The sequence below is a fragment of the Protobothrops mucrosquamatus genome, unplaced genomic scaffold, assembly GCF_001527695.2.
Source record: "Protobothrops mucrosquamatus isolate PMUCROS unplaced genomic scaffold, P.Mucros_1.0 scaffold1731, whole genome shotgun sequence".
In the NCBI taxonomy this organism is placed as follows: domain Eukaryota; kingdom Metazoa; phylum Chordata; class Lepidosauria; order Squamata; family Viperidae; genus Protobothrops; species Protobothrops mucrosquamatus.
In genome coordinates this window covers 279,896-299,964 of record NW_015387878.1, presented here as the reverse complement: position 1 = coordinate 299,964, position 20,069 = coordinate 279,896, and the positions used below count along the sequence as shown (strand labels likewise).

The window sequence follows — 20,069 nt, the reverse complement described above, 5'->3', positions numbered from 1 at the left end:
CTCAACCTGATGCTCTCCAGATGTGCTGGGAATACAACCTAGCTAGCAAAATGTGTTGAGGCCGGGCTTGTGGATCAAAATTGGCGGGCTGGCACAGAGCACCTCAATGCAAGCTCTTCTCTCTTGCACACACAGGCAACTTTCAAAAGCAGCAGGCTCACGTGGCAACTATTTGCCATCTTTCTGGGTTTTACCTGTGTGGATGCTGCTGGTTATGTGTGAAATAGCTGGACTTCTGGACCTCCATGAAGAGAAAATCACATCACACGAATCTTTCCTCTTCCAAATACAGCAATGAGGAGACAGAGATCATTTTCCCTTCTGAGACTTTGTAAAGCAGCCTTCCACAAACCAGAATCCATGGCATGGTCAGAGGGAGGTGGCTTGGGAATCATCCATATGGCCGTGTGGCACAGTGAGAAGTTGCCCTTTTCTTGAGGTTGTGTGCCCAATCACCTAGTCCAGGGCTTTTCAACTGGTGGTACACGTACCACCTGTGGTACATTGGCACGTGGCAGGTGGTGGGGGAGGGAACAAGCCAAAGTGGCGCAGCGCAGGACTTGCCTTGAGAGAGTCCTCGGGAGCTGCAGGGCTGCTGGGGCGAGGCAAAGGCCCCAGGATCAGCACTTCCGGCACACCCGGAAGAAAAAGGAGGAGGGGGGGAGCGGAGGTAGGAGAAGCTATAAAATGAGGCAATTTGAGCGGGAGAGGGAGAGAAAAAAAAGACGCAGCCTTGGGAGGAGGAAGAGTCAGCTGGAGCTGTACCGAAGGTAAAAGAAGGAGGAGGAGCGAGAGAGAAGAGGACAAAAAACCAGGCCGGGTTTGCACACGGGTGGCAGCGACAAACAGGTAAGAAATGCAACTGGGGAAGAGTCGCAGCATGAGAGTCCTTCCTTCCTTCCCCCCCTCCCTCTCATTGTTCCTTCCTTCCTTCCTTCCTTCCCTCTTTGTCTCTTCCTTCCCTCCCCCCCTCCATGCCCAGGAAGGGACAAGGGGAGGGGGACAGGCTGCCAGCATGGCTGGTAGCTGTGCTGCCGATGGCCATGGCTTGAAAGGCCACTGTAAATTGCTGGACAAGAGCCGCACAGTCATGAGAGCAGAGTGGCGGAAAAATATTTGTAATGAGGGAGGGAGAAAAACAGGCATCCCCTGAAGGAGACCAGCAAATGGCCCTTGCCCTTTTCACACACCTGTGGACTCCGGGGGAGGGGACGCTGCGAGCAGCATGAGAGTTCACGTTACCTGCACTATGCTGCCCAGACCCCAGCCTGGTTTTGGCAGGCAGCAGCGCATTCTCCTCACCACGCGGAGCGGCCAGGCGAGCGAACCGGCGACATGCCGAACCTGCCTGTGTGCACACAGAGGCTGAGGCAGAGGAGAGCGCATGCACGTAGCCTCTATGCATGCACAGGCAGGTTCGGCATGTCGCCGGTTCACCTCGCCTGGCCGCTCCGCGCAGTGAGGAAAATGCACCGCTGCGCTCTCCTCTGCCTCAGCCTCTGCGCGTGCACAGGCAGGTTCGGGAAGTGAGGGAAGAAATGATATTGAAGGGGGTAGGGGAAGAGATGATATCAAAGCGGGTGAGAGAAGAGAGGATATTAAAGAGGGTTGAGGACTACCAGTACTTTATCACTTTTTTCTGGGTTGGTTTTTTTTTTGGTCATCAAGTTTTTGACACCTTGCTAGGCGACTGATGGTACCTGAATATTGCCATATTCTAAAAGTGGTACAGTTGGTGAAAAGGTTGAAAAGCCCTGACCTAGTCCACCCCATCATCAGTCTGCTGCAGGCTGAGGCTGGGCTGAAAGTTCACTTCTTATTATGTGCCTCTCAGATGGACATTCTAGGCCAGGGGTCCCCAACCCCCGGTCCGTGGACCAGTACCGGGCTGTGGCATGCCAGCAACCTGTCCGCACAAACAAGCAAAGCCCCATCCGTGTGATGCAGGCAGCATACAAAACCAAATACCCTACGGTCTGCGGAAAAACCTCTCTCCATGGAACTGGTCCCTGGTGCCCAAAAGGTTGGGGACCTCTGTTCTAGGACACACAAAGGAGAAGCCTTTTGAGGTCCTACAGAGTTATAATGGGTCTACAACTCCACATGCACACCATCCAGCCTCTTGACTCTGCACCTCCACTGAGCTGCAGGAGGTCACCTTAAGTTAATGTTTTTTTTCCTAGATTCTACGAATGCTGAGAAATTGATATTCCTATAGATAGGGTTTAAAAAAAAAAAAAAAAAAAAGTGCATGGTTTGTAACCCTCAGCTCACAATTAAAGGGATTCCAGAGAAGCTCTGAGTAGCTCCTCCAACTAAGCTTCAAATGTGATTGGGGCAAAAGAAGAGGGACCTTTGGTTGCAGTGGTGTGAGCATGGTCGTATCAGGACTGGTGGCTAGATAATGCACAAAGATCAGGCAGATTGATGTCATTTTGTAGATGGGAATCCTTTAAGTCACCAAGTTAAAGAAGGAGGGATAGTGGAAATAATGGCTGGAGGGATGGGTCAAACCAAGGCAAGCCAGCAGGGGACATCAAGGCAGACAACAAGGCCAGAAGTGCCCCTGGAAATACCTTTGAGCCAATGCATTCAAAGTACAAGATTTAACATATCCTTAGCAATACAAAAACTGACTCTATCCCAGGGGTCTTCAAACTTGGTCCTTTTATGACTTGTGAACTTCAACTCCCAGAATTCCTCAGCCAGGCATGCTGGCTGAGGAATTCTGGGAGTTGAAGTCCACAAGTCATAAAAGGGCCAAGTTTCAAGACCCCTGTTCTAGAGGCTGGGGAGATGAGAGGCTGCCCAAATTCTACCAACCTCACCCTGCCAACAGGATCAGAGGAGGGTGTAGTGGTGGTGGTGGTTTGCTTTACTGCCAGTAGACAAGGGGCATCTGCAGGAGAATCCCAAAACAAAAATGGTAACTATGTCCATGGAATCAAAGCCATGCCCCTATTTTACCTGGATCCAGCTGCCATCCTGACCTTTTGGACCTCTCTTATATCTCCAGCCTCTCTCCAGAAGAACTTCTCCTACTTGCCCTACAGATGCAAGGACTGAACGTAGGATGCTAACCCAGCATCTACTCCAGGACCCTTTTGGGATCCTACATTTCTGAGGAGCGGGTGATCCACTCCTGCCTCTTCTCTTCAGTCTTCAATCTCCACATGGCCCATAGAATGGCTTCTGGTCAAGACCACATTGCTCGGCAAGGAAATGGTTAAGTCTTTTGGAGAAGCAGCTGGAAGGACACTGAAGCAGGCCTGGAGGGCAGCTGAAGCCAATTAATGTTGGTTCTAGGGCAGGAGTCTTCAAACTTGGCCCTTTTATGACTTGTGGACTTCAACTCCCAGAATTCCTCAGCCAGCATGCCTGGCTGAGAATTCTGGGAGTTGAAGTCCACAAGTCATAAAAGGGCCAAGTTTGAAGACCCCTGTTCTAGGGGAAGGCATTCCTCTCCCCATCCCCAAACTCACACACTAGTCGGTTTAGGGAAAAAGAGTCATCAGGGAAGCTTGAAACAGCTTCCAATCTAGTCCACTTGTGGATTTGGCAGAGAGATCAAAGGTACCCATGAAGTGCTACTGCACAATCTTGTCAGGAACTTACAGAAATATCCCATCTCCAATTTAAGACAGCATCAAGACTAGCCTTAACAAGTCTTACAGAGGACAATTTTTTCCCCAGTAAAGAGCAGAAGTAGCCAAGCCAGTCAGGAACTGCGGCAGGGTGAGTCTTGGAAAATGACACTGATGGAACAGGTGTCCTGAAGTTGGTTAATTGTGAGCAAGCAGCGCCCTCTGCTGACCAGATCTGGACAACTTCTGCCTTCCCTTGCTAACGAGGCATGCTAGCTGAGGAATTCTGGGAGTTGAAGTCCACAAGTCATAAAAAGGCCAAGTTTGAAGACCCCTGCTTTAATATGATTAATCCAGAAGAGTGGGAAATCCCCTCCGCCAGTTTTGAATAGAATAGAATAAAATAGAATAGAATAGAATAGAATAGAATAGAATAGAATAGAATAGAATAGAATAGAATAGAATAGAAGGGACCTTGGAGGTCTTCTAGTCCAGCCCCCTGCTCAAGCAGGAGGACCTATACCATCTCAGACAAGTGATTGTCTAGTCTCTTTTTAAAAACTTCCAGAGATGGAGCGCCCACGATTTCTGAAGGCAAGCTGTTCCACTGGTTGATTGTCCTCACTGTTAGGAAGTTTCTCCTTAATTCCAGGTTGCTTCTCTCTTTGATCAGCTTCCAATCATTGTTTCTCGTCCTTCTTTCTGGTGCTCTGGTGAACAACCTGACCCCCCTCTTCTTTGTGGCAGCCCCCTAAGGCAGGAAGGGACCTCAGAGGTCTTCTAGTCCAATCGCCTGCTGAAGGCAGGAGACTCATACTTGATTGCAAATGGATTCCCTGATGTCCGTTGGGCTTTGAAGATTTCTGAACACAATAGCATTCAGGTGAAGGACAGCTAATGACTTTTTTCTCTGCTTGCTGAGCCCTTGAAGGAGATGCAGGGACATTTCAGGGTGATCAGAAATGTCAAAATGGCCATCAACTCTCTAATGGCCAAAGTCCTGCCCCTGTTTACATATCCAACACACTTTGGGGGTGGGGGGGATATCAACTGAACAGTTGTAGCTGCCATCTTTTAACTCTTTTAATACACACAACCAGAGGGAACTCCCCTGAATTCAAAAAGTAGATTCCTTCTTTCAGGAATTTAAATTATAGGGCCAAACACAAAAACCCCTCCTCCCACGCACAAGATGTGTTTCAGTATGTGTATACAGTACATGAATTCTGCAGAGGGAAGGCCCAGTATCACTGCGCATGTTGCAACATCATTGTGCAAATTATGCAAATTACACAATTTGTGTCCTTTGTGTAATGGCATGGTGAACAAGATGTCATGGCTTTACCACAAACTTGAATAATAGGATACAAAGTTAGATCCATGGATATGGAGACCATTTTTTAAAAAATCATAATAATACAACAGCATATCAAATCTAAGGTATGAAACAACTATCGACATTGTATGGGAAAGCCTGCATTAGTTATTAGATTAAAGGGTGACTTTTGCAAGCTATGCCAACCTTTTGGCCATAGAAATTTGACAGCGCTTTTGGAAATGGCTTTGATCTCAAAGTGATGACTTCCTGTTCAGAAGAACAATTAAGATTTCTAAGAATGGGTGTTCTGTCCTTTTATATGGCTGATACTCCAGCTGTACATGAGGAAGTGACGCATCCATGATATCAGAGCAAGTACACATACAGTCTTCATAGTGGTGGATCTGCCGCTTGTTTCCCTGACTGTCCAATTCAGACCAAAGTGAAAAGTCTTCTATGTGAAATGTTCAAATATTTTAGACATTTCTAGGAATGAGCCAATTATTGAGCTAGATGCAGTTTCCCCTTCTATATTATAGCTCAGTAATTAATTTTCACTTCAAGATAATGCATTCATTATTATGCTATGGTCTACTGTAGTATGACTAGCTCCACTGCCACCTGGTAGTGTGTCAACTTCTAAATGTAATAATCATTTTGGCAAAACCTCAGAAAAACAAAGGCAATGAAATATGATCCTTTCTGTACAAACAGGAGGGTCCAACTTTGGGAACTTTAAGTCTTCTGGACTTCAGTTTCCAGAATTCCCCTACCCGTGCTGTTTGGGAATTCTGGGAGTTGAAGTCCACAAGTCTTAAAGTTCCCAAGGTTGGACACCCCTGCTGTACAGCATCCCCCCAAAAAAGACGTCTGAAAATATAACCACAACTCAGAGCCCTAATTTTTAGAATCAGGATAATACCTGGTTGTTTATTAAATAAGACTGATAAATAGATCAATAGAGTACTTATGTTATTAACAGTTACAATAGTAAAACCTGATACAAATTTTAAAAAAATAAATAGAAGATGCAGAAAAGAAATAAAAATAAGAATATAATAAACAAAACAAACATTAAAGACATAAGTGATTCCCCCCTTCATCATAAGTATAAACAATTTTAGTAACTTATCACTTTGTCTTAAAATGCATACATACAAATCACCTCTTCTCCCCATATCCCATCTAGAAGCAAATTCATAAAGCCATAAAATATATGGATTGTCTCATTACACCTCCTCATCATATTGACCACTAGGAGCAGCAATACAGGTAATCAAAGGTAGTTTGAGGATGCCCCCATATGAGTCCTTTCTACTCCTTCTATTGCAGCGGTTCTCAACCTATGGGTCGCGACCCCATTTGGGGTCGATTGACCATTTCATGGGGGTCGCCAAGCAAGGCTGTCCGCCATTTTTTTCCCTTTTCCGGCGGGTGCCTTACCTCCCTTGAGCTGGGCCAGCTGGTGGTCGGCCTGCTCCGTCTCTGCCGCTTGCCAGCTACGCCTCGGCCGGCGCAGGGGGCGGAACCACGCATGCGCGGCGCTCCCGGGCAGGGAAAGTCCTCGACTTACGACCGGTTGGGTAGTCCTCGACGTACAACTGGTTTAGTCCTCGACTTACGACCGGTTTAGTCCTCTACTTACGACCAGTTTAGTCCTCGACTTACGACCGGTTGGGGGTCGCGGCATCAAAAAGGTTGAGAACCACTGTTCTATTGCTACCTATCATATCTTCAGTTAATTAGACTAATATTTACAGAAGTGTCATCCCTTTTGGTTTTTGTTCCTTGGCCCCACAGTACTTTTCTCTCCTCTGGATCTAGATACTATATCAGACCACATCTTCCAGGTCACATAAGTTCTTCATTTTTTTGTAGGCTACACAGTTGTAGTTGTGGAATCTAGTTATTGTATCCAAGAACTATTTGCACCACAAAAGGATAGTCACATCTGAAGATACTAGTCCATATTTTTCTTAAAAACCTCAATGGGAAAGGATTGCATTCTTTCATCTAGTCCAGCTTTGCTTAACTGGGGAAGATGGGAAGTCTAATCCAACACATCAGGACATTTCTCACATCTGATTCTATTGCCAAATTCTCCTTTATAGGCACCAAGGGGATCTAATCTACTCTAGGCTCCAGTTTGGGGCATTATCTTGAGTGTGATAAGAATGGCAGGGTTTAAACCCTTTATTATTATTTTTCCTAGCCATAAATCCTAAGAATCAGAGTTCTGCATATTTTCTGGTCAAAATATTTGCAAATCTTCTTCAAATCATATCTTGCTTGCCTACTACTCTGTTTCCTCTTTCATGATGGGTGAATAAAGTCTGGAATTATCAACTTATAGAGATAATAGGGGGGGGGATTAGAAAACCCTTTTCAGGCCCCAAGGATTTTAACACAAACTCAGGAATTTAAGACCAAAATGCCAAATGTGTAAATGAACATCTAGGACAGGGGTGTCACACTGCCGGCCTGAGGGCCAGTTGCATCATGCAGAGGCCACACCCACCCCAGCAATGCAAAAAAAGTCACGATACATCGCGACATATCACATGACACAGCAATCTAGGAGAACATATCACATGACTCCTGTAATCTAGGAGAACATGGAAAGATTAAAAAAAAACCTTCCTATTTCCAATCTAGTTTTTGATAATTAATAGCATCCCTGCAAAGACGTTTATCCATCCAGCAAGGCATTTTTAAAGTTAAGCTGGTCTGCATTATGACCCAGGATCAAATTCTGTTTCTAAAGAAGCTGCCCCAGCTGAACCTGTGGGATGTGAGCTCAGGTGACATCAAGCCAGGAATCTCATGAAGCTGCTCACACACAATATCATCACAACAGCTGGAGAGTCAGGTGATAAAACACCATTTCCAAGCCCTCAGACTTTGCTACTAGAGAGGAGAGCAGAATAAAGAAGCTCAATGAGGCTTTTTCCCAAGCAAGGGAGGAACTAACTTAATTAAAGTTAGCTGACTGCAGCCTGATTTAAGAGGTAGCCCTGAGCCCTGTTTCCCTGTTGGAAACAACCCTCTGATCTCCTGTTCTGTGTTGTGTTTTCTATCTGTAAACCCTGAAACTCTGACCATTGGACTGGCTGACAAACTTAATTTGGTGCTCCAAACCCCAGATTGAATTTTGGCTTCTCTTCTGAAACTACTCAGGCAATCACAGACTGGTTTGATTTTGATGTGTGTTCCTTTCTTTGTTATCCACTTGGCCTTGAGTAAATTGCTGTTCTAATCTAGCAACTGTGTGAGTTGAAACCTGAAAGAGGACTGCTTGTTCCATACGCACACTTTTCTTGCCTGAGAGAGTGAAAAACTTTTGAAACTACAATGGAGCAGCTCACAGATGAAAATGTTCAACCAAGCCAGCAAATGGCTGCATTTGCCACCCAGCAGCAGGAGGTATTAAACCAGCCAAATACTGAAAATCACACTCCTCCTCCACGCAGAAGCTCGGTGGTCAAATCTGATAAATTGCTGGACCATTTTCCAGCTTTCCTGGTAGGATCTAAACTCCAGCTGAGTGTATGGCCTAAAAACCTCCCAAATGAATTCTAAACAACTTAATTCTCTAGAGCAGCTGCTAAATGGGCCACTGCTTTTTTGTTGCAGCAGGTTTCTCTGATGGGTAAATTTGATGACTTTAGCCAGCAATTGTAGATGATGTATACAGGTCTTGTGAAAGCTCAAAGTACCAACAAGCGCATTCCTGAATTGAAGCAAGGGTGCGGCCCATCAGCACCTTCAAGTTATTGGCCCAAGATTTGGACTGGAATGTTGCAGCTTTGACTGACCCATTTCAGGAGAATCTATCACAAAAAAAGATGTTGAGAGTTCGGAAAAAAATTCAGAGAAGAGCAATTAAGATGATTAAAGGCCTGGAGACTAAAACATAAGAAGAACGGCTGCAGGACTAGGGTCTGGCTAGTTTAAAGAAAAGAAGAAATAGGGGAGACATGATAGCAGTGTTCCAGTACCTCAGAGGCTGCCACAAGGCAGAGGGGATCAGGTTGTTCACCAAAGCACCAGAGGGAAGGACAAGAAACAATGGTTGGAAATTGATCAAAGAGAGAAGCAACCTGGAATTAAGGAGAAACTTCCTGACAGTGAGGACAGTTAATCAGTGGAACAGCTTACCCCCAGAAATCATGGGCACTCCATCACTGGAGATTTTTAAGAAGAGGCTAGACCAGGGGTAGGCAACCTTGGCTCTTTTATGACTCGTGGACTTCAACTCCCAGAATTCCTGAGACTAGACTTTCACCAGTCTGAGATGGTATAGGTTCTCCTGCTTGAGAGAAGACCTCCAAGGTCCCTTCCAGCTCTATCCTATCCTATCCTATCCTATCCTATCCAAAAAATGTCTTGTTGAATTAATGCCAAGTGTCCAGAAACCCTTCAAGAATTAATGCAGCTCTGCCTATATATAGATGGACATCTACAGCAAGAAAGGGCCAGAATTCAAGCTTCTAAAAGATCTTTCTGGCCATTCCTGTATCTGAGGAACCTATGCAAGTAGGCAAGATCCAACCCAGTTCATTCCAGAAGACTAGACACTGGGGGGAGGGGTTTATATTGTGGGGACCAGAGCCATATGGCTCCCACATGTCTGGAAGGCACCACCAGCAAATTAGATGGTTGCGAAATGAGAATTGCAGAGATGCAATCTTTGTTTAGATTGCAAAATAGGATTACATTTAAAAAGTTGTTTCCACTGAGTGAATATCTTTGTGTTCTCTTGATAAAGATATTTAACAGGAAAGCAAGAAAGGAAAAATCTAGACTTATTCTTTTCCTGCAGTTATTTAAGCCATGCCATATATTGCATGCTCCTATAAATTGTGTCTGTTTTTGCCAATCCTGTGATATCTTAAGTCCTCCATAGCGTTAGCCTTAAGGAGATATAATCTGTCAGTCCGCTGGTATAATATTTCAGGTTTGGAGCCACTAACCCACTTTAATTTTTGAATGCTGTAAAACCTTGAATTTAATCCTTGGTCTTTTTTTTTTGGACCATATGTAATTCCTTTCCTGTTTATGCCAAACATGTTATAACTTGTTTTCAAAATGTATTGGGATCATTTGGAAAAGAAAGGTCTTGGTAAACTATTCATTTTGATTGTTATAGTTCAGGGGTCTTCAAACTTGGCCCTTTTATGACTTGTGGACTTCAACTCCCAGAATTCCTCAGCCAGCGTGCCTGGCTGAGGAATTCTGGGAGTTGAAGTCCACAAGTCATAAAAGGGCCAAGTTTGAAGACCCATGTTATAGTTCTTCCTAACAAGATATATAAGCTGCACCTGATTTATTTTTAAGAAATCATTTTGGTCCAGTAAATACTTAGTATTTCATCTGTTTTGCAATACTGTAAAGCTAAACCTCTATTGGATGCAGAATTTTGTTCTTTTGTTAAATTCCATGTCATATTTTGAGCTTTATCTTCATTGATCTAATGGCCTAATATAAATCCATATTTATGTATATTCCATTAACAGCATTAAGCAGTCCTCCAGTTAAGTAACCGAATACTATATTATTGGCATATAGTTTCCATGTGTGTTCTTGAATTGTTAGTTTAACTCCTGGTATTCTATTTTCTTAATCTATTTTTGTTGTCAATTATAGCCCTAATGCTAATACAACTATAAGGGGAAAAATGACCACCTCCTCTGTTCAATATGACTCATGGTTTGTCTCTTGCTTTGCATGAGATCTGCAGTTTGTTTGATGCTTGCCTTTGTCTTAAAATTGTTCCACAGTGTGGAAGGCATTTTTGTTCTGTAAAGTATTGTGAATGTTAATAAAACAACTGCCATGAATTGTCAGTGCTTTTATTTTTAGAACATTTTCTGGTCCAAATTTTAGAGCTGGGATCATTTATTTTTCCCTAGTTATGATCAATATAATGCCTGATTTATAATGAGCCCAGTTGGATTTTAATCCTTGGTGTAGTTTTTAGTCCTCTTCGTTGGCTTGATAATGTCAATTCCATGTTGGAGAGGCTAACCTGGATTAAATAATCTAAGATACAGCATTAAAAGCAGGGGTCTTCAAACTTGGCCCTTTTATGACTTGTGGACTTCAACTCCCAGAATTCCTCAGCCAGCGTGCCTGGCTGAGGAATTCTGGGAGTTGAGGTCCACAAGTCATAAAAGGGCCAAGTTTGAAGACCCCTGATTAAAAGGATCCACAATTTGCTAGGAATTGGGAAGGGGAAAATACTAAACTCAAAATGAATTTTATTTCCATTTGCATCACTCACTTTTAGTGTTTGCCCCAATCCCCCTCTTTTCAGAACTGCAGTACCATCAACTTAAATATGAACGACATAGTTCACTCTTTATCTTGTGGTGAAATATTCTAGAAGCTATACTTAATGTATGGCCTTTTGTTTCTCAATCGTAACTAAGATGTGTTCAAAAACAAGTGAAAAAGGCTTCTTGAGACCAAAGCAAAATGACAACAGACTGTTTGAAAAGCTTTGACTTGTTGTTTCTAAATGTTTCTGGGTCTTAATAGCTACTACCCACTTTACCTGGAATTCTCTAGAACAGTGGCAACTTTCAGTTGTGTAGACTTCAACTCCTAGAAGTCCTCAGCTAGCATGCTGGCTGGAGAATTCTAGGAGCTGACATCCATATATCATCAAGTGGCCAAGGTTTGACACCCTGCACTAGCGAGTAAGGAAAGGGTGAAGTACATGCAGTATAAAATATGGGATGCCTGCATTTCCTGTTTCTGTCTGGTTATTGTTTGGTTTTCAGACTAATACGCTTGGTTAGAAGGGAATTGCCAGAAAATGGGAAACTTATAGAAGAAGAAAAAAAACCTGAAAATAAATGTTGACTGGCTGGGGGGTGGGGAATGCTGGGAGTTGAAGACCAGACATCTTAAAGTGTCCAAGGTTGAAAAACACAGCTCTGGTAGATCAGAGTTAAAATAACCCTTTGTTCCTTTAACTCAGGGGTCTTCAAACTTGGCCCTTTTATGACTTGTGGACTTCATCTCCCAGAATTCCTCAGCCAGGCATGCTGGCTGAGGAATTTTGGGATTTGAAGTCCACAAGTCATAAAAGGGCCAAGTTTGAAGACCCCTGCTTTAACTCTTTCAATTACAGCCTGTTCTGCTTTGCGTGTTGGGGATGATGGAGAGTGGGAGGGGACAAGTTTCTCTCACTCTTGGAAACCTTAATTTACTCAAAAACAACTATCACTTAAGAGGAAATGAATTTGTTTTTACTCAGGTGTTGATGGATACACAGGCTTATTTTTTTTAAAAAATGGGAAAAATCTCTTAAAAATTGAGGGACCTTGGGGGGAAAAGGGAGGGGGAGGATAGTCATTCTCAAAAGCAGGTAACAGGCACCTTAGTTCTGGGATATGAAGAAAATCCTGCACAAATGTGACACAAAATATGCCATACCAATGCACACTCTATCATAAGATGGAGAGCAAAAAAGCACTAAATGTTTGCTTTCCTCTTCACCAACATTTTGAATAAAAATATGTATGCTTGGGACAGATGATTAGTTTATATTTAAAAAGGTTTTATTATGGACAGTGGCATAAAAACTTGTCAGAGGAAATTTATTAAGAACGTTTGTGGGAAAACTGCATGTACTACCCTGGAGAAATCTGTGTGTTAGAATTTGTTTTTAACTTGCTTGCTCAAGGAGAGTTCACTGTTAACATTAGTTCTTTTATTCTGTTATTTCGTCTTCAATGTCTATGTGTAAAATTCATGCTGAGAGTATCTTTTTCATGTTTTAGTCAAACTTTTATTCACAGAAGGGGAGCAAAGATTACACTTGAAATTTACCCCCTTGGTTTTTGCTCACATTCAACTCTTCAGAATAAAGCAATTGGAAAATATGTCCTTTGAATGAGCCCATTACAAAACAAAATCTGTTCTCTCCAATGCCTTGTATTTTAGAATTGATTTGCCAATTGTTAATAGTCTATCAAATTAACTTTTTGCTTTTATGGCTTGAGGAAGAAAGTGAACAGGATTAGCCATATTTATGTGAAAACTAAGTAAAATATATATTACTCATTAAAATTGTTGACTACAAAGTACTTTTGCAATAATGTATGTCTTATTGATATTAGTCAATTACATGCAACATTTCTAGGCAACTTTTTGCAGAGTAGAATTATCACCGTCTTAAAAAAAGAACAGAAACTTTTTATGTCCAGGAAACCCATTCAATTACTCCAACTCCATAGTGAAAAGATGATCTTTTTATTTTACAAAACCATAACTTTTATTTTTCATGTAAACAATATAATTTTTCAGTGGTACATCTGTACACCCCTGAATTCTGCTCAGAAACAGAAGAAAAATACATTAATTAGGGATATCAAATATATGATTCACACAAAACTCCATACAGTTAAAAATCAGAAATTTAAAAATTGGCATCAAAATAAGCAGCTTTTAGTTAACTGATCACACACTGGTGGATTAGATCAGGAACGTACAAAAGACACAGCAAAGGCCTCTAAAATTCCCAGTTATCTGTTAGAAGCAGCATAAAAAGTTGATTGCACAAGAATGAAAATCAGTTCCTTAAAATACTTCATTGGCTAAGAATCAACAGCGAAACAATTGGAAAGTTAAATGTGTTTACCTAGGCTCCCACACAAGACTTCACATTAGATTATTCCCAGAAAATTTAAATATTATGATTTGCAGTGGTGATTATGTAATGAGGAGCTTGAAAATTATATTCATTTTAAAAACAACACTGGAGCAAGCCCAAGTTTTTAGAAAAGCAAGAATTAACCCAGTTAATAATACATAGGGAGTCAGATATATTATCCTTCCATAAAAAAAGAAGTGTGGGTTGCTTCTGTCACAGAATCATCTTATGGCGGGAAATCAATAGATGTGGATTTGTGAAACATTTCCTGCACCGGTTGACTTGCCATATTTTAGTAGTAATTAAAAAATATATAACTTCACCTTGCTATACAGGTATATACTCTTAGGTAGACCAATTGAGTATAAAGTCAGTTTGTATATAATAATTACCTTTAGAATAAATTATTATTTCTCTCCTGAATGTCTCTCTCCATTATTATTTCTCTCCTGAAGTTTCTCTCCAGGAAACTGGCTAGGTCTTTTGGGACATCACAAAACAAACAGATTCCAACATAGGAACAAATCTCGCTGTAATAAGGAACACTTAGAGATGAGATATATTCTATTAATGATGTCTGGAAAGTGTCAGGACGTTTGTCATCTATTATTTACAAATCACAGTACATTCAAGTTTACATTCAAGGCAGTGCAAGGGAATATTAACTGTTAGACTTGTTCAAAGGGCAATCTGGTGTTACTCAGGAAAACACATACAGCACCCAGCTCCAGCTGGCTCATCCTCCTCCCTCTGTCTCCTCCTTCCTTGAAGCAGTGTGTCATTGTGTTCAGCAATTATGTCTTCTACTCGGGTGATGTACAGCAAAGTGATCAGCACTCCAAAAAACTGTCAAGCAAACAAACACACAAAATTGTTCCCAGAGTATCTGTTTTCTCCTCTTGTCCTCCCTTCCCATCCAATAGCCCTTCAGAGGACAGCAAGAACCCAGGATTTGCCCAATTTTGACACTGCATCATGAATATTATGCAAAACCCAAAGAAGTAATGATGCTGAGTAAGATTTGTGAGCTCTAGCTGTTTCTCCTACAATCAGGAGAGGTCCTGACCAGGCAGGACTCTGCTGCAATCCATGGTTCAGGATTCCTTGCCCACCCAGCAACCTGGGCAAAACGAGGTGGTGGAATCTAGACCCAGACTCAGTTGCTGTTTAGGGGGGGGAGGAAGGAAGGAAGGAAGGAAGGAAGGAAGGAAGGAAGGAAGGAAGGAAGGAAGGAAGGAAGGGCAATGCTCCATCTATCTTATAAAAAGAGTTACCTGTGGAAGCAATATACCGAGCAAAATTCCAGCCATGATGGCATAATTGTCCGTAAACCAAATGAATACAGCATTTGTACATCCTCTGATATATATGATATGTTGAACACTCAGGCGCTGTAAAGTAATAAGTTACAACCTTGTTAATTATATTATGCGACTTACAATTGGGGTTGAATTGGCAAGAGTAGCTCCTTACCAAACAGGGCTTCCTGGAAAAGGCTTGGCATGGCTGAGAGATCATGACCAATTTCTTTTTGATCATTTAGATCAGGCATGTCAAACTCACGATGTTATATGATGTCGCGTGACGTATCGGGACTGTTTTGCCATTGCCAGCAAGGGGTGGGCGTGGCTTCCATGTGACGCGCCGGCCCATGGGCCAGCAGTTTGACACCCCTGATTTAGATCCAGGTGTTGGGGAAACAACTCAACAAAGTCACAATAGGGTTGATTTCTTTTAGGATTCACTGATTGGATCTCCTTGCAGTCCAAGGGGCTCTCAAGAGCCTTCTCCAACACCACAATTCAAAAGCATCAATTCTTCGGTCCTCAGCCTTCCTTATAGTCCAACTTTCACAGCCATACATAACTACTGGGAAAACCATAGCTTTAACTATAGTGCTAAATTTAATATATGTAAAAAATATTTCATATCCCTACCTCTTCATTAATCGTTTTATATCCACACATGGTATTAATGACCGTTGTCTGGGGAAAAAGCACATATAAACACATTCACTTACAATGTAACATGAACAGAATGACATAGCTTGATATAAAAACTATAACATAATCACATTGTTGTTGTTTTTTTATTTTTCCTAAAGTAAAAATTAAATAAACAAGAAAAAATAAAACTATATTATTATAGTTTGAGTAAAAAATAGTCCCTTGTGTGAAATACATTTTCTGTTAATGTTCAAATTGCTAACAAAAACACTAAAAGGTGAAAAATCATTACCTAGTTCTGCCAAGTTTTTAAATATCTTTTTAAATAATAATTTTATTAGCTTTTTTAACAATATTTTTATTAGAATTTTATAATATCTCAAGAGGAAGTATTTGGGAGCACAAATGAACCTCCCTGCATCCAAATTAGTCCAATTCATTGTAAATTGGATACAGTTTATTAGTATCCAAATGCCCAAGCTTTTATACATGACTTTGACATCTATAATACTTGTTTAAGTGTACATTTCAGTTTGTTGATTCACTTTACATACTTGGTCTTCCAACCATTTTCTTCCATAAACTTGGTTTCAATAGGCCACTATTTCTTTTGTAAACAGCTTGTGAAAGGTTTAAGCATGAAAAGTAGTGGTTTTTCACTTTTAATGTTTTTGAATGCCCCTGAAAATTCAAGATTCGTTGTCCCACATATTTAAATCTTGAACAAGAGCATTCAATAACATGAATTGAGTTGAGCAAATAAAGGTACAAATTCACTGGGATTATACTCTGAATACTAACCCCTCTGAGATAAGCAAATCTATTAAAAACACAATTTCCACCCATTTCAGTTGCTTAACACAGTACCCAAATAATCCTTTCCTACATAAGTACCATTTCCCAAATAATCATACTTGCACCAAAAATATGCTTGTTTAAGATGACAACCATCTACTCTCTTCCACATGGAGATTTTTTTTCTACTTTACTCACCAGACTGAATACAGTACCTGCAAAATAGGACCTTTTAAGAACAGCAGGAGAAATAGGATTATTTGCAGTCCTGCCTCTTTACACTCAGTGGTAAGTTTGGGAGCCCATTAGTCAAGCTTAACTCAATAATACAAGCATCCAAATACTTGCTTGCTATAAAGTAATGTAGCATTAGCATTAGCTATAGAGCACAGCCAACTTTTCATTTTGCAAGCATTGGCCCTTAGAGGCCTATTTGTTAAGGTATAAGAAAGGATCTGGACTGAGTCAAGCCATGCTCAGCTTTATCCCGTATCAGCTATTTCAGAGGTCCCCAACCTTTTGGGCATCAGGGACAGGTGCCATGGAGAAAGGTTTTTCCACGGACCAGAGGGGGTGTGGTTTTGAATACTGCCTGCATCCCGAGGATGGAGCTTTGCTTGTTTGTGTGGCCTGCTTGCTGGCATGCTGCGGACCGGGACCGGTCCACAGACTGGGGGTTGGGGACCCCTGAGCTATTTCATAGCCCTACTATACTTAGTTGAATGTCTTATGCTAGAGAAACGGACTTGACTCATGTCACATCCTTCTCTAGGCCTGATAAGTACACTATTATAGATAGTGAAAAGTCAGCTTTTTTGATCTGGCAAGATTTCCTAGGCTTGAATAGCCTCTGTTTACACTATCCCAATAAATTTTCACTGAAGTGGCAAAGCCTACTATCCAGATCTTATCTATTCCACGAAGCTTGCCCAAGAATAAAGACACTGACCTCACATATTAATTATATTTTTCCATGACCACAGAATAAATGAATGACTGCTGCTCACATTTGTATTTTTCCAATGAAAAAGCCAAGCTACTTTTGGAAACTATGTCAAACAGTTAATATTTATTTGGCTTGATTTATTTTTAGAGTGGTGTTGTGGCATCTTTCAGACAAATGTGTATAACACAAGACAGCTTTGAAAAGATGTCTAGGACTATTGTTTTAGGTGTTTATAATGTTAATTTTATAACTAAAGACACTGCTATTTTTATCCTTCTGAAAGCACTGAAAAAAAACACACAAAGGCGGTGTGTATTACCCTCACAGTGGTATTGGTATTATCTGATAATAGATTGTATACAATTTTCTTATTGATAATCATATCAGAGCATTACAGATAGTTCACCTCCAAAAACTATTGCCTAGAGCTGGGTTACTATAAACTTAGCATTGCTGAACACAGATTTACTTCCGTTCATGAACTGTGATAATACATATTGTATTATGGATATGATTTTATTATAGATTTGATTATATAAATAGCATTATGTCTTTAAAAAGCCATATTTTATAGTGCATTTATGACTGTCACAAAAAGAGTTACATCATAGAATAAGCCTCAGTGACATGCTAGAAGGAAAATTGTCTGGCTCTTCACTCGCTTCAAAAATATTTTTAACAAGGCAAAAATGCTCTTTATCGGTAAAAAGTCTAATACAAACAAATTAATTTGTTTTTAGATTTATCCAAAGATTAGATTTATCCAATTTATCCAAATTCTGGTTAGGGAAATTGTATTTAGAGTCTATAGTTCTAATACCCATAAGGCTATTTCCATATAACCGTGAATAATGTTTCCTTTCTGTTTATTTTATACAATCTTTGTGTCTTGTAGTTCTTCAAGTCAATCTAGATTTCTGGCAACTACATACAACTGTATGGCAACATGTGGAACCAGTCTGACAGTACCATCTTCTCTGGGCTAAGAGAGAGTGACCAATCCAAAGTCACCCATTATAACTTCAAGCTTTCTTAGCCTTTTAACTACTATATCAAACTGATTCTCCACATACAATCTTGGCATGTACAAATCACATCAAACAAACTGATGGATGGAACACAGAATATACAACAATAGGGTTGGAAGGGACTTTGAAGGTGTTGTAGACCAACTCCCTGCTCAAGAAGGAGACCCTATGCCATTCCAGACAGATGGCTGTCCAATCTCTTCTTGAAAACCTCCAGTAATGGAGCGCCCCCAACTTCCCTGTTGTAAGCCGTTCCACTGATTGATTGTTTTCACTGTCAGGAAATTTCTCCTTAGTTCTAGGTTCACTCTCTCTTTAATGATCTTCCACCTGTTACTTCTTGTCCTCCCCTTGGGTACTTTGGAGAATAGGTCAATCCCCTCATCTCTGTGACAGCCCCTCAAGTACTGGAAGACTGCCATCGTATCTCCCTTAGTCCTCTTTATTAGACTAGGCACATCTAGTTCCTTCAATCATATGGTTTAGCCTCCAGACTCTTTATCGTCTTTGTTGCTCTTCTCTACACCCTTTATCACGAATGTTTCCACAGATTATTCTTTTTGTTGACAAGCTTACCTTTAAGGGGAAAACTATTGATTTTACAACAATGCCCAATTAATTCAGAATAATGTACTGTTTTTACCTTATTTGCAACACAACAAGAATATGGGACTCCACAGGCTAATGGTCCTGGAGCAGAGCAATCATGATATTGATTTTGTGACCAATCTTTAAAATCTTCACCACCACAACACTTAAACTTTAAGAGAAAAGGGTATTAATTATAAAGTAGCATATTAGCATCATTGCAGAATGTAAACATTCCTCATTTAAAAATCATGATCCAGTCAAGAAAAAAATCATCTGTTAACAATGTGATTATTGCCCATATGATAGGCAATAATCTTCAAATACAATTTTGGAAAAGATTCTATAGGGAAATAGGGCCTTAAGATTTGATTTGAGTACATTCTAGTTAAATCCCAAACTATTGTATACTTCCAAGGTTAGTGATTAAAGAGTATATTGTGCGTGTTTTGCTTATGTCTGTGTACATATATATGTACAAATGTATGCAAGAAGAAATTTGCTGAATCATAAAGAAAAAGGTCCCTTTTATGGATTACTGCCTTGTCGTGGCGAAGGGGCTTGCGTAACTCAATGAAGCTATGAGCTATGCCGTGCAGGGTCACCCAAGATGGACAGGTCATAGCAGAGAGTTCTGACAAAATGTGATCCACTGGAGAAGGAAATGGCAAACCACTCCAGTATCTTTGCCATGAAAACCCCATGGACAGTAACAAAAGGCAAAAAGATATGACGCTGGAAGATGAGCCCCTCAGGTCGGAAGGTGTCCAATATGCTACTGAGGAAGAGCAGAGAGCTAGTACTAGTAGCACCAGAAAGAATGAAGCGACTGGGCCAAAGCAGAAAGGATGCTCAGTTGTGGATATATCTGGTGGTGAAAGGAAAGTCCGATGCTGTAAAGATCTTTTCTCCATAGGAACCTGGAATGTAAGATCCATGAATCAAGGCAAGCTAGACGTAGTCAAACAAGAGATGACAAGACTGAATATCGACATCTTAGGATTCAGCGAACTAAAATGGACAGGAATGGGTGAATTTAACTCAGATGACCATCAGGTATACTACTGCGGGCAAGAATCCCTCAGAAGAAATGGAGTAGCCTTCATAGTCAATAAAAGAATAGGAAAAGCAATACTGGGATACAATCCCCAAAATGACAGAATGATCTCAGTTCGAATCCAAGGCAAACCATTCAATATCAC

At 41.1% G+C, this 20,069-nt stretch overlaps 1 protein-coding gene across 1 annotated transcript in view; it reads right to left on the bottom strand.

Moving 5' to 3' along the window:
• Positions 1-13,187: 13,187 nt before the first annotated feature.
• The window catches only part of TSPAN15 (tetraspanin 15), a 27,482-nt gene continuing 20,600 nt past the window's right edge, over positions 13,188-20,069 (bottom strand). The window contains exons 5-8 of the mRNA XM_015822972.1: positions 18,923-19,039; positions 15,502-15,549; positions 14,839-14,955; positions 13,188-14,410 (exon numbers count right to left, since the gene is read on the bottom strand). Of these exons, the coding sequence (XP_015678458.1) occupies positions 14,261-14,410; positions 14,839-14,955; positions 15,502-15,549; positions 18,923-19,039 (432 nt within the window). The 3' untranslated portion in view covers positions 13,188-14,260. The remainder of the gene's footprint in view (positions 14,411-14,838; positions 14,956-15,501; positions 15,550-18,922; positions 19,040-20,069) is intronic.